This window comes from Artibeus jamaicensis, unplaced genomic scaffold (assembly GCF_021234435.1).
Source record: "Artibeus jamaicensis isolate MK-2021 breed Jamaican fruit bat unplaced genomic scaffold, CSHL_Jam_final contig_447, whole genome shotgun sequence".
NCBI lineage: Eukaryota > Metazoa > Chordata > Mammalia > Chiroptera > Phyllostomidae > Artibeus > Artibeus jamaicensis.
The window spans coordinates 1,627,170-1,640,950 of NW_026521834.1; the positions used below are offsets into that span (position 1 = coordinate 1,627,170).

Consider the following 13,781-nt stretch of genomic DNA (forward strand, 5'->3'; position numbering starts at 1 on the left):
TTATTTATTTTTAGAGAGAAGGGAAGGGAAGGAGAAAGACAGGGAGAGAAACATCAGTGTGTGGTTGCCTCTCACACACACCCCCCCACTGGGGGCACAATTTGGCCCACAACCCAGTCATGTGTCCTGTCTGAGAATCCAACTGGCAACCCTTTGGTTCACAGTCCAGTGCTCAATCCACTGGGCCACACCAGCCAGGGAGAAACTTCATTAATTTTTTTCTGAAGGATAATAGAGTTATAATACAAGCACTTTAAAGAAAAATAGCTAATATTATCATACTAATGGCTAATAGCAAACACATAATAGCCAATGGTATCTACTATTGATATATTACATATATCACATATATTAATTGATTTATCAACATCCCTCTTTACAGATGAGAAAACTGAGGCACAGAAAGGTTGAGGAACTTGGAGCAGGTCACGCAGTTGGTAAGGGTGGAGGTGGGACACAAACCCAGGTAAACTTCCAAGCCCGTCCCACCCACACTCACCACTGTAGCAGTGCCAGGGCATGATGCTGGTACCTCAGATGCTCACTGCAACGGAACCCATTTTCTCAAACTAAATATTGCTGAATAACTAATATGACAAATAAGTGATAACCAATTTTACCAAACAGTATGTTTCAGGCTCCATTCAAAGCACTTTAAATACATTAGTTCATTCTTCAACACAACCCTTTTTAATAAACGTCGAAGCTGAAATGCCGCATTTTACAGACTCCCGACTAAGACTCAGGTTGATTAGGTAGCTTTCCTACAGTGACACGGTGTGTGAGTGGTGGAGCAGGTGCTCACGCCGTTATCTCTGCTTCCTAGCCCCTCTTATGCCTCCTAAAATGCACAAAAGCAGGGCTGCTCTTCTACTTTGGGTACATGAGACAGGGCAACAGAGCCAGTTTTGAAAACCACCGGTATAAACTCCCCATTTTCCTCTTGTTCGTTTTCCAGTGGGGGTAACTGGGGCCAGAAGGGGTGATGGTAGTAGGTCACCCAGTGCTGGGGGCTGGAGCCAACCCTCTTCTCTCCCTCCTCTCTTTCCTCTCCCTTCACCCCATATCCCTCTCTCTCTCTCGCTCTCATTTAAAGGGAAGGAACCACCATTTCCTTTGACCCTAATGAATAGGTGAGGTTTTTGCATGGATGATCTCCTTTACCACTCCATAAGATAGCTATTTGTATTTGTATTTTCACTTTTACAGTGGAAGAATATGTTGTTTAGAAATCCTAGTTAAACATTGAAATTAAGAACAATGTGACAGTAACCAGAGGGGAGGTGGGAGGAAATAATGGGGGGAAGGAGGGGAAGGGTTTTCAGGATCAGCTATGAAGGACAGACACATGGACAAAACCAAGGTGGGGTGGAGGCAAGGGAGGGAAGTGGCTTTGGCTGGGGTGGGAGGGCAGCAGTGGGGAGTAAACACAGACAACTGTAATTGAACAATAAAAGAATTTAAAACAAGAAAAAAGAAATCCTAGTTAAGTCTTTGCCAAAACCCAGGCCCCCCAACATGGAAACCCAGGTTGTGGCCACTAGAGCACACCACCCTCCCTAGCACCCTCAGCCCACCCTCAGGCCCCTCACTCAGTCTTCCTGATACAGACAGACGGAAAATGTCCATCTCATCTTCCCTGACCTTGCTCCTCCACAGACCTGCTCCAGAACCCAACAGCTAGATCTGCACCCACAAATCTTCTCTGCTCCGGGGCCCCCAAGTCCCCTGACTTCTGTCCTGACCTCCCTCCCACACAAATGTAGAAGAAAGCACTGGCATTTTGCACTTTAAGGGATTCAGGCTTATGCCCACCTGCCCCAGTAACTGACCCTCTCTTGGCTGGATTGTTGGGGGCAGCTGTGAGTTGGTTGATGGCAAGAACTTGGATATTAAATTGCACCCAAGGCCTAGGAGATTACAGCAACAAAGGGAACCCTGGTTGGTTTATTGCAACCAGCATCTGTAAGGTGAACTGAGACAGGCCCAAGAGATTTGTTGCAAAAAGAATGTAGAAACCTTGTTGCCACCTCCAAACAGGATTTTATGATGCAACTGAAGTGGACAAATGGATAGACTCCTAGTTTTAATGAAATTGGGTTTGCTAAATGGAAAGTAGTTTTAAAATGTTTGTTGTACTGAACCTGTTCATATTTATAATACTGACCTGGACACTAAAAGGAAACCTGTTGTGACACTGGGTATAGAGAAATATCTTCTAAAACTTGTGACAAGTCTCTTCTAACGACAGTAAGAACAACAAAGAAAACCGTTAGCCTGACAGAAACTGGACTGTCACACTGCCTGCATTTCAAAGTAGAGTGCAGAATAAACACCTGCTGGAATCTGGCTGCTGTGTTGCAACAAGTTTGGATTTGCGATTGAACAAATCTGCAAGTCTGTGGCTGAAGGCATGCTCTCTTCTTTCAACAAGACCTTGCAGAGTGCCCCACTGTGCCAGCAGCCTGAGGCCTGGAGTGCCTATGGACAGGGCCAGAGAGACTCCTGTCAAAAGGAGCAATGATACTAAGAAGGCACACTGATACTAATAGGACAAAAACTTTAAGGATATGGACATGCTATAGCATACGATTCAAGTATCTTATTTTTAGAAGACCGTAAGTGTCTGAAATTTGGGCAAATCCAAGACCAATACTGTGACAACAAATCAAGACATAATGTTTTTTAAGTGTTGTTTGACCCAATGGGAAGAGACCTAAGTTCAAGTTTTGGTTCTGTCACCAGATAAGACATAACCTAGGCTAAATTGTAGTCTTTGGAATCTAGCAAAATCATATTACTTCTTTAAGTCCCTGCTGTACGTAAGCATCGTTTGTGAAGCCTCCCAGATTCTCTCCCACTCCCACCTCCCAAGAGAGGTAGTGCCTGGCTCCCTAGTCTTCAGTTTACTGGTGATTCAGGATTCACTGTCTTCTACTATCTCTTCCCACTAGAATAGGGCTCGTTTTCCCCACCTTAGCTAGTCGTAGAATCCAGCTGTCTTTTGCCAGTAAGTAGCATTTAGAACTGAAATCCATCTAATGCATCTGAAACGTGGCCACTTTGTGCCACAACCCCACCCCCCACCTCCTGTCAACCAAACTCAAGCCATTCCTCCCCAACAAAGATCACCGTAGGGCGCAAATTCTCGATGTTTTCAGGGCCACCCCACAAACTGTAAGCACGTGGAGGTCCAGGGCAGACCTCTGTGCGCAGCAGCACTGTGCTCACCCCTCGCTCCGATGCCCAGCATGCCGCCAAGCACCGCGAGCACCGAGCACACGCTCGTGGATTGGGATGGAGCAGAAGGCAGCAAGACACTCGAGTAGAAGTCGCCTTGACTGAGTGAAGGCCACGGTTGTGAGCGCCCCGCGGGGCCGGGGGAGGGGCGCCAGGCCGTTCAGTCCAGCGGGGCGCCAACTCCTCCCGTAGCGCCGGCACCCACTGACTGTAGGCACACAAAGCCTGCTCGGCGAGTTCGGCGATCGGCTCCGCACGCCTAGGTCGCCGCGCGCCGCCCCACGGCCTCAGGTTGGGCGTCGGGCGGTGGCAGGCCTGGGCGTCCGGAAGCTGCGCGCATCGAACCGCGGCGGGAGGGGGTGCGGCGGGGAAGGAGGAGGAGTGGGGGAGGAGGGCGCTGGAGTGGGGACCCGGAGGGGGGTGGAGGAAGAGGCCTCGCGCAGAGGAGGGAGCAATTGAATTTCAAACACAAACAACTGCACGAGCGCGCACCCACCGAGCCGGAGCGTCGTCGCCCCAGATTGGCGCCCGCCCCGTCCGTGCTGCGCGCGCGGGGAGTCGCCGTGGCCGCGCCGGAGTTTGGGCCGGGGACCGCCATCGAGGCGGGGTCCGCGCGAGGGCCGGAGCGGAGCGGCGCCGCTACCGCCGCACGCGCCAACTTGGGCTCGCGCTTCCCGGCCCGGCGCGGAGCCCGGGGCACCCGGAGCCCAGCCATGTCGCGATCCAACCGGCAGAAGGAGTACAAATGCGGTGACCTGGTCTTCGCCAAGATGAAGGGCTACCCACACTGGCCAGCCCGGGTGAGCAGCGCGGCTAGTCGTTCGATCCCCCTACGGGCTTGGGTTGCATAACACCGGGAGGGTGCGAGCGCTCCGCGAGTAGGGGTGGGGGCGGGGGGGGGTCTGAACCCTGGACTTTTTCCCCCAGCGCCTCCAAACCCACTTGCCTGTTATATAATGGGGGAGGCGACGGGGTGAGGGCAGCGAACACCTAGCAAGACGGTGTCCGAGTATAGATAGAGGCGTGTGCACGGCGTGGGGACCCGAGTGCACGGGTCACTTCCCGACTTGGCTCAAGGTGCTCAGTCTGCTCCCAGCCCCCGTACTCCCGGCAGTTTCGGTCGAGCTCCCTGAGTTTGAGTCGGCCATGTGGCTCCTCCCACCCCCCCAGGCGCCACTGACACCCACTCTCGGACCCCCTTGAAGACCCCTATCTTCTTCGTTGATTGTTGCCTTCAGCTCAGACTCTTTCCTGGGTTGAATGGTTAAAGGAGGATCTCAGCCTAGAAAGGAATAGTTGGAGGTGGAGTTCGTCTCTAGAAAACTTTATTTAGTTCAGGGCGTCCGTAAGAGGTGTGAAGTTGAGAGGGTCGTGGAATGGTTGGGGTCGCCTAAGAGGGGATTTGCCTTAGGAAATTATCCGCCAGAATCCTTCTTCACTCCTCAGCCACAAAAATACACCTCCGTATGCTTCCAAATCAAATTTGGGGCTGAGGGTGGCAGGGCCCCTGTAGGACAGTGAAGTCCATCCCATACTGCCTCTTCGTGGTTACTTCTATTCCACTCCCCGTCGCGTCCCCTCACCCCCACCCTTACCCCCGCATGTGAGCCTCTCGCTCCAGAAAGGCCCGGTCAGCCATGTGGTGTATCAGCCCGCCAATATTAGGGCTCCTCCCCACTTCCAGCACCTGTCCAGCTGGGATGGTGGCGCTCAAAAGCTCTTCTTGGTGTGTGTGTTATCAGGTGTCCCTGTACTGAGATAGGTGAAGTAAGGAGGGAGGGAGGTAGCCAGAGGGTGCTGGAAGAGTTTGGGGGTGTCACAGGGGGCAGTGTCTCTGGCAACTTATTTCAAAGTTGGTGTAGGGAGGCCTTGGTATTGGGTACAGGTGCCCAGAATGCAGAACTAGTGCAAAGTGAAATTCAAAGGCAGAGAAGGGAAGGGCATCTTCAGGGCCAGGGGGCCAAATGCAGAATTGCCTTAAGGCTGTTCTCATGACTTTAGTCTGTGTCTCTTCATCTGGCCCAGGTCCTGCTCTGAGCTTAAGAAGTGATCTCAGGATCCCGTTCAACGTGTCAGGCCAACTTTGGGGTCACTCTGAGAAAACCCAGAAGACCCTTACTCACACTGTACCCTCTCCTGAGGAATGTGTCTTATCCCATATGCCTTGAGCTCTTTGTTTACTGAAACTTCTAGATGCCTGGCCTCTAGAAAGGGGGCGAAATACAAAAAGAAGAAGGACTCCCAGCTTCCAGGGCCTCCTAGGGGACTGGGGAGGCCACGTGAAGCAGAAGCCTTGTGTGTGCATGTGTGTGTGTAAACACACATGTATTTTACCCTGCACCTTTGCTCCAGCCAGCTTCTTGGCCTGGATGCCAAAGCCCTTGTGGGCAGGGAAAGCACTGAACCCAGGTCTTCACCACTCCTGCCTCCTGCTGTAGGACAAAGTCCAGAGACTAGGCTAAGGTCTGGGGGGGGGGGGGGGGCAGGCTGCAGCTGGCATGTGGGTTGCAGGGAACCCCTTCCACATCAGGGGAGAGAAAAAGGATTGCAGGAGACACAGATGGGTCCACACTGACCCTGTGAGGAAGACTCAGGTTTCTGGTGGCCTCTGGAGTGGGGGCAGTGCTTGGGACTGGGATGCCATCCATTCTGTCTCTTCCCACTGGCCTCCAGGGCAGGGGGTCTTCCTTTGTTGACTCCTGGGCCTTTTAGATAAAGTTAGGGCTGGGGGAAGACTATCAGGTGGGGCCCCACCCTTTCTTTGCCTGTGCTCTGGCTCTTGACTGTTACAACTTTGGGGGAGTGCTACACCCAAGGCTGTATTCTCTGACATGCGTCTCCCTTAAATGCCAAAAGGACAAACAAGGCCCCTCACCATCCACTGTGTGTAGTTAGTCCCCAGAGTGGCAAAGCCTGAAGGGGCCTGGCCCCTTCAGAGGTAGAGGAGCAGTAGGGGACCACCCCTCTGCTGTGCTGAAGGCCCCTTTGTAGACTTTTCCTTCCAAAGCCCCTGCTTCCAGGTAGCACGGCTGATTCTGGGTGAGACTAGAACAGCCCAGTGCTGGGAGAGTCCAGCCAGAGGGGCCACGTGGTAGGCAAGACTTGCCTGGAAGGATGGTGTGACTCCATCTTGACCTTCTGCTTTCCCTTTTCCTCCAGCCTGACTTCCTGGGGGAACTCCAAGCACTTAACAATTAACCTCCAAGACTCAGGGATTCTCCCCACCTCCCCAGGTTCCTTCCTCCTCTCCCCCTTCCTGTTTCTCAGTCCCAGAAAACCTGAGCAGCCAGAGGGCCTCACCCCTCTTTTTCCCTCTGCCCCTCCCCCACACCCAGGCACCACCTTGTCTTTTCTTCTGCCTCTCCGGTTTGCCACACTTTCCCAGCCCCAACTGTCTCCTGCCCCAGATTTTCGGGTTCCTGGGTCAGGTGGGGCCTTGGCCTTGGGTGTGGTGGTCAGAAACCTGTCAGTGTGGGCTTGGCCTTCCCTGTTGCCTTCCTCCCCAACTGGGCAGGCAACCCTCGACTTGGGGTGAGGTATTCAGTCCTCACCTGGGAACTTGAGATCCCCCTTCAGACCTCCAGGTGCCCATGGGCTCTGGGAAGACTGAATTTCGTATGTTCAGACCTGTGTGATAGAGTTAGGCAAGTGCAGAGGGAGGGGTATGAGTGGGTGGGCCTGGCCTGGGAGAAGTAACTTGCTTGGATTCCTGGAATGGCAGAGAAGTAGCAGAGCCCCCTCCCCTGTTGAGCCAGTGGAGGGGGTACAGTGGGTTCTCCAGCATTCATCTGGTCCCACCCTGTCCCCCTTAGCCTTGACTCCCTTTACCGAGTCACGGCCTGGATACAAAGATACCACCTGGGAGACATATGTCTGTATTGTGGGTACAGGCCTCCCCAGAGAATGCATATCATCTTTCCAAATGTAAGAAAAGACATTTCCTTTGTAGCTTGAAGGAAGGATGGAGGGTCCCCTACAGAAGGGATTTCTCTCCTGGGAGGTGGGGTGAGGCATTGGAAATTCAATGGAGTAAAAAGAATACACCTCCTGGCCCCTTCCCCAAAAGTGCCTCTACACAGGGTGAGGGTGGCCGTGGGGGGGGGGGGTGACACTTATGAGATAGGTCTGCCTATCTGCCCAGGCCTGGCCTCTCTTCTTTAGACCCGCCCTTTACTTGGCTAGAGGCCAGCAGCAGGGCTGGTATATCTGGTGTGTCTCATTCTATTTTTAATTCCCACCCATTCTTTTGTTTCTCTCCTGTCCCTGAGGCTGGGCAGCTGGTTGCCTCCTGGGTCCTGTCACACCGGTCAGCGTGTTCTCCTTCTCTCTCTCTCCCTCTCTCCCTCCCCCCCTCCAAGTTTGCCTTCCACGGGAAAGACTGGTGGTCAGGGGAGCTGCTTTGCTATGGCTGTGTTCCTTTAGAGAACTTGACTCATCTCACCCCTCTCCTGAGCCTGCTTCTCCTCTTTCATCACACATTTCCTATGAGCATGTTCCTGCCCTGGCTCAGGTGTGGGCACTGAAAACGCGGAGCTCAAAGTTTGCTGCTGCACTCTTAGATGGAGAATCTTAGATCCCACCCCTGCCCTGTTCCCCGTGCAGAGATCCACCAGGGAAGGGGTTTGCTATTACTGTACTGTGCTAGTCTCCTGGGATCTCTAAGCCCTGAAGGCTCTCATTTTGTTTTTTGCTTCTCCCTCTGAGAAGAGGGTGGGGAGCTAGCTGGTAACTGGACCCTGGTGTCCTGGCCAAGGACGGGCTCCTCCTCCGCCCCCACTTCAGGTTCAGCTTCCTGAGAAAGGGCCTGGGCCCTCCAGCCTTAGCTGTGGTTTTAAGCACAGCCCAGGATCCAGGTGCCAGAGTCTACGCTTGGGGGTGGGGTGTGTTTTAGTGTCCCTTCCTCCCCAATCCGTAGAGAAGGCCTGGGGGGAGGGGTGGTCACATTCCTGATTGCTGAGTGGCCCCCAGGGGCGGGGTTTGGTTGTCATGGCAATGGAGCTCATGTGTTGGGGGAGTGGGGGACAGTGTGCTTTTCCACCCCCCTGCATTCACACCCCAGAGTCTCCTGGTCATGGGGAGGGCCCAGTCAGTGCCCGGCTTTCCTGGGGGGAGGGGCTGGACCTCTGTCCCTAGAGGCTACAGGGCAAGTGGGGGAGGTGCCCAGGAGTCTGAAGATTCCGTGTCTGGAGCAAGGTTCCCCTAAAATTCGTGCCCCACCCTTCACTGCTGTCCTGGGTGTATCTTTACTCATTTCCATCGTCCCAGCTTACATGTCCCCCCTGGCCACCAGTCAGGTACTCTGTTACAGTCTTGCTGGGTTAATCACTGCCTCGGCCTGTCTCTTTCCTATCTGCGCCTGGGGCCCCAGTCAACATGGCCACCTGGCCTCTGTCCGGAGGGAAGCCGGCTGTTGGAGCTGTTGCAAGTGCTTCTGGGAGTTGTAGTTTCCCCTCCGTTCAGCGTGGCCTGGGTTTCCTGGGCCTAATATGAGGAGCTGGCTGGTCCGTTGCCTCTCTCCATTTCCCTGAGCTCAGACCTCTTTCACCTTCACCACCACACTGCTCTAGTACCCAGGACATGTGGGGCAGGGGACCAAATCAGGAGATCTGTCTCCAACGCCTGGCCCTTACTAACTTGCCCTGTTAATTTGGGGCAAATCACTTTTTCTGCCCTCAGGTTTTTCATCTGTAAAGTGAAAGAGTTTGATTTCATTAAGTGTCTTTTAAAGGGTTCTCTAGGAGCCTTTCGGGGCTGCTACTGAGACGGGGAAGGTGGAATCGGCAGCCCCTTTGCCTCGCCCCTCCACTACAACTAGAGCTGTCTGATTTTATCTATTTCAGAAACTGGTCCAGCAGTCCTTTGTGTGTCTGCTGTGTGCTAGGCACTGTGCTGGGGATGAAAACAGACCTGCTCTGATTTCGGGGCAGGGAGAGAGTCCTTGTAGACATTAATCAGATGATAATATGAAAAACAGTAAAATCGGAATTAGGGAAAGCACTGTGAAGGAGAGATGCTAAGACAAGTTCATCTGGGGAGCTGACCAAGTTAGGAGAGATGGGTGGCTTTCTGGGGGAAGTGGTGATAGGGCTGGGGGTTGGAATGCTGGTCAGGAGTTAGTGCATCTAGGAGGCTGCAGGGTCAGTCAGAATGGGGCAGCAGGCAGAGTGGCTGCCCACCGGGAGAGGAGAAGACAGCGAGCACGGGTGTGGGACCCACTCTGAGCCAGGTTACAGTCCGTCCCATACTCCTCACAACCCTGTGGCTTAAGTAAGTACCGTGGCTGTTTCTTATAGATGAGGAAACAGGCAGGAAGGTTCTTCTGTAAGTTGCCCAGTGTCACACGTACTGGTGGCAGCACTGGGATTCAGACCTTGATGTATGGGAGAAGAAGTGAGCTAACAGGTGGGCCCTAGATCCACGAAAAGCCATTGAAAGATTTCCAACAGGGGGAGGAAATGCTCACTCGGACCAGTGCTTTAAAAGGCCCACTCCGGCTGCATTGGGGAGAAGGGGTTGCAGTGAGGCAAGAACGGAGACTGAAAGAAGAAATAGATGCTGTAGTTTTAGTGCAGGCAGGAGGTGGCAGTGGTTGAACCACGGTGATGGCAAAGACACTGAGCTTATGGACAGGACCTGGGCATGTTGAGGGCAGAATGGATGCTGTTTTATTTGTGAAGGAGACGGAGGCGGCTCTGGGGCTTCCACTGGGCCATCATGTTAGACTTTGAACAAAGTTCCACTGCTGAAAATGAGTCTAAAACCATCTTGATGATCTGCTGGGTCCCCCTCAGTCCTTTACACAAATGGGCCCTAGAGATCAGCCTCTCAGCCCCAAATCCACAGCCTCCAGCTCAAGCTCACTTTCCTCATCTTACTTGCAGATTGACGAGATGCCTGAGGCTGCAGTGAAATCAACAGCCAACAAATATCAAGTGTTTTTTTTCGGGACCCATGAGACGTGAGTGAGGAGCAGAGGTGGGGAGGGCCATGGGCGGTCCACGTTGGAGGAATGGGTGGTTTTGGTGCCCCTTCCCTGTTGGGCTGTGCAGCTCAGAGGCAGTGAGGGGCTCGAGAGCACAGTCTCCCATCTCTCACCAGGGCATTCCTGGGCCCCAAAGACCTCTTCCCTTACGAGGAGTCCAAGGAGAAGTTTGGCAAGCCCAACAAGAGGAAAGGGTTCAGCGAGGGGCTATGGGAGATCGAGAACAACCCTACTGTCAAGGCTTCTGGCTACCAGGTGAGCTGCCAGCTGCCCAGGAAGCCCCCTGGAGAGCAGGTGTGGACATAGGCTCCAGACACCCGGAGCCCACACTTGATGCTTAGTCTTCTGGAACGGGTTTGAGAAACACCTGGGCTTTCAGAGTAGGAGCTCATGGGGTGGAGGGGCAGGGGAGTCTTCTGGCCAGGGGGTTGCAGTCTTCTGATGGGGTTGCAGGTATGAGGTGTAGTTGTGGTGAGGCGTGGGGAGGCAAAAACAAGATGGAGGTGATAAGCCTTTGTGGGTCCCAGCAAGAATGCAGGACTTGGCCTTAATTCTTCCACAAAGGCTTTCTGGAGGAGGTGCTTGTGAGCCGGGCAGGATGAGGCGGGAGGGTGGGGGGCGGGGGTTGGCGGGGAAAGGGTCCCAGCTCCCTTTGGGAGAAGTTGACCCGAGGTTTTGCCTCCTGCTCCAGCCCTCCCCCCTCCTGCACAGAGCCCTGCCTGCCCGGCCAGTGGGTTTACCCTGGGGCTAATCCGACAGAGGTGGGTCTCAAATCACTTGTGAGACTGGGCACCTGGGTGGGGGTGGGGGAGAGGTGGGAGAAGGAAGGAGTGAGTGGCCGAGGGAGGGGTCTGGGAAGGGGGCCGGCATGGCAGCCACTGGTGCCACTCAGCCTTTGCTGTCAATGCCACAGTCTTCTCAGAAAAAGAGCTGCGTGGAGGAACCAGATCCTGAGCCCGAAGCTGCAGAGGGTGATGGTGACAAGAAGGGGAATGCCGAGGGTAGCAGCGATGAGGAAGGGAAGCTAGTCATTGACGAGCCCACCAAGGAGAAGAATGAAAAGGGGGCACTGAAGAGGAGAGCGGGGGACCTGCTGGAGGTAACTGCCCCTCCCTGGGGCCTAGGAGCCAGGTTCCCAGTCTGAGATACAGACCTAGTCCCTGGTCTTAGTGAGGTGCTTGCTGAAAAGATGGGATACAGAGACATTTCAGTCAGCAGAGGGGTGGGGAGGAACTAGGGAGGGAGTCTCTGGGGAAAGGAGGGGTAGGCACAGGCTGGTGGCTGCCATCCTTCCTCTCCAGCTTCAGCCCTCGTCTCTGCCAATCCTGCCTAGGACTCCCCAAAACGTCCCAAGGAGGCAGAAGACCCTGAAGCGGAGGAGAAGGAGGTGGCCGTCTTGGAGGGTGAGCATCCCCTTCCTGTGGAGGTAGAGAAGAACAGTACTCCCTCTGAGCCTAGCTCTGGCCGGGGGCCTCCTCCAGAAGAAGAGGAAGGGGCTGCCAAGGAAGATGCTGAGGTCCCAGGCGTCAGAGATCATGAGAGGTGAGTGAGCCCCTGCCCTGGCAGCTCCGCCAGGAGGGCCCAGCCACTTACGGAGAGGAGGAGGTGGAGGGCCTGCAGCTGTCAGCCTCTCAAGAGGCAGGAGGTGGGCGGGCAGGTGGGCTTTTCCAGATTGGCACTGGCTGGGGCAAGGGCAGGCCAAGGTCTCATCATTAACCCTTCTCCCCTCCAACCCTCCCCTGCAGCCTGTAGCCACCAATGTTTCAAGAGGAGCCCCTGCCCCGTTCCTGCTGCTGTCTGGGTGCTATTGGGGAAACTGGCCATGGCCTGCAAACTGGGAACCCCTTTCCCACCCCAACCTGCTCTCCTCTTCCACTCACTCTCCCTCCTCAAGCCCCGCCCCTGGAGATTGACTTGGATGTGGCAAGCTACCTGGTCTTTACCTCCATGTCACTTTCACGTCTCCACACCCTGTGATCTAAGTCAGGGCTATGTCTTCTGCTCCATAGAATGAGATGAGGCCTTTTGTCCCTCCCTGCCTGGAGCTGTTTCTAGGATTTCTGTTGGGGCCTGGACCAGCTGTTTCCACCTCCTGACACCCCTGTGCCCCTTCCCCAGGCATTGTGGACCTCTGGATTGGTTGGGATCAGAGTTAGGAACAGAAAGGATGGAGGGTAAATAGCAAGGGTGGGTTTCTGGGGTCTGAGAAGAGCAGTCCTCAAATTAGGGTGGGGAGGTGGTCAGGAGATGGCATCTTCTTGAGCTCCTGTGCCTTCTTCCCACACTTACTATCCCAGCTGCCTAGAATCGGAGAAAATGGGACAGCTTGTGTGGGAGGGACTTCCTTCCATAAATTCTTGATGATTAACGACACCAATTCTTCTCTTTGCTAATCCCAGGAGTTGTAGTTAATTCATCAAAAGACTTTGAGGCTTCCTAGTTGTTTGGGTCAAGGACCTGAGATCTGAAGTGTTGACTTCACCCTGCCTGGATGGGGGTGTTGAGGAGTAGCTGTCCTCACTTTTAGATCTTGGGCCAGACGTGGGATGCCTTGGGGAGATCCCTAGCTGCCCTTTTCCCTCTCCCCACAGTGCTCAAGGCCAGCCTGCAGCCACATGTCGCCCAGACATATGGAGAAGACACATTTTTTAGGAAATGTTTTTAATAAAAAAAAATTTTAAAAAATTTTGAAGACCCCTTATCCCTTTGTGTGCCTCCCGCACTGCTCCTTTCTTCCCCACTTTTGCCCTCATTTCTGAGGTGCACTGGGAGGCTCCCCCTCTGGGCTTGATGATTTGCCTTTTGTAGCTGGGGCTTTGGTGTTCCTTCTGGTGTTATTTCCCATCCACACTCCCACCTCATCCCCTCAGTGTTGTCACCATATCCGATTTGTAACCCACTTGAGTGGACAGGGAAATGAATACCCTTTCCCCATCTCTTTCTAGTGGTCTCAATGCCTCTTCCATCTCATGTCTGTTTCACCCTTGTCCCTCTCCCTAGGGCTCTGATGAAAAATTGCTGAGTGTAGAAGTGTAGCTCCGAGAACCGTAGGCAATTTCAGTTCTAGGAAAATAAACCTGTTGATTACTACATTGGATTCTGACTGGTTCTTTAGGGGGGAGGTATATTGGAGAAGGGGAGAAGGGAAGGGGGATACAAATGATTTCTAAGTTAACTTCAGATTGAGGTTGGGGGGGGTGACAGCTTCTCCATTCTCAAGCTGTTCGAAGTAACCAAAATTCTACATGAGGGCAGTCACAGAGTAAACTACACCATTTCTTTCTGCTTCTCTTGCACAGCCACTGTTTAACACAGGTTCCCCCAATAAACACCCAGGAATGTTAAAAAAAAAAAGTTTGCACAAGAAGTAGGGTATAAGAAGGTGTCAATATCAATCAAAGGTCAGAGCTAGTTATACCTGGCACCCTTAACACTGACGATTAGAGGGGAAGAGGTTGATAGGGTGAAATCTTCCCAGCAGTCCAAGTCAAGTGGCTGAATTAAGTCGTATGAAGTTCCTTCCAGATTTGACACTTTGTGACTAGATCATTGACTGGCA

The 13,781-nt window shown here is 53.5% G+C and overlaps 1 protein-coding gene across 3 annotated transcripts; it reads left to right on the forward strand.

The window, feature by feature from the left end:
• The first annotated feature begins 3,634 nt into the window (after positions 1 to 3,634).
• Positions 3,635 to 13,314, forward strand: HDGF (heparin binding growth factor). 3 transcript variants are annotated; one of them, XM_037132634.2, is made up of 6 exons: positions 3,635 to 4,040; positions 10,122 to 10,198; positions 10,339 to 10,477; positions 11,136 to 11,321; positions 11,556 to 11,764; positions 12,814 to 13,314. In XM_037132634.2, the coding sequence occupies exons 1-6, from the start codon at positions 3,954 to 3,956 to the stop codon at positions 12,872 to 12,874; spliced, it is 759 nt and encodes a 252-aa protein (XP_036988529.2). In that variant the 5' UTR covers positions 3,635 to 3,953; the 3' UTR covers positions 12,875 to 13,314. The 3 variants fall into 3 exon arrangements, with proteins under 3 accessions (XP_036988529.2, XP_036988530.2, XP_036988532.2); XM_037132635.2 differs by having other exon boundaries at positions 3,637 to 4,040; positions 11,968 to 13,314; XM_037132637.2 differs by lacking the exon at positions 3,635 to 4,040 and adding an exon at positions 7,526 to 7,546.
• Positions 13,315 to 13,781: the final 467 nt, after the last annotated feature.

Bases quoted from the DNA above. Each gene is read 5' to 3' on its own strand.
- HDGF (XM_037132634.2), top strand. From the start codon at position 3,954: ATGTCGCGATCCAACCGGCAGAAGGAGTACAAATGCGGTGACCTGGTC. The intron at 10,199-10,338 runs GTGAGTGAGGAG...ATCTCTCACCAG, and splicing joins TTTTTCGGGACCCATGAGAC to GGCATTCCTGGGCCCCAAAG. The intron at 10,478-11,135 runs GTGAGCTGCCAG...TCAATGCCACAG, and splicing joins TCAAGGCTTCTGGCTACCAG to TCTTCTCAGAAAAAGAGCTG.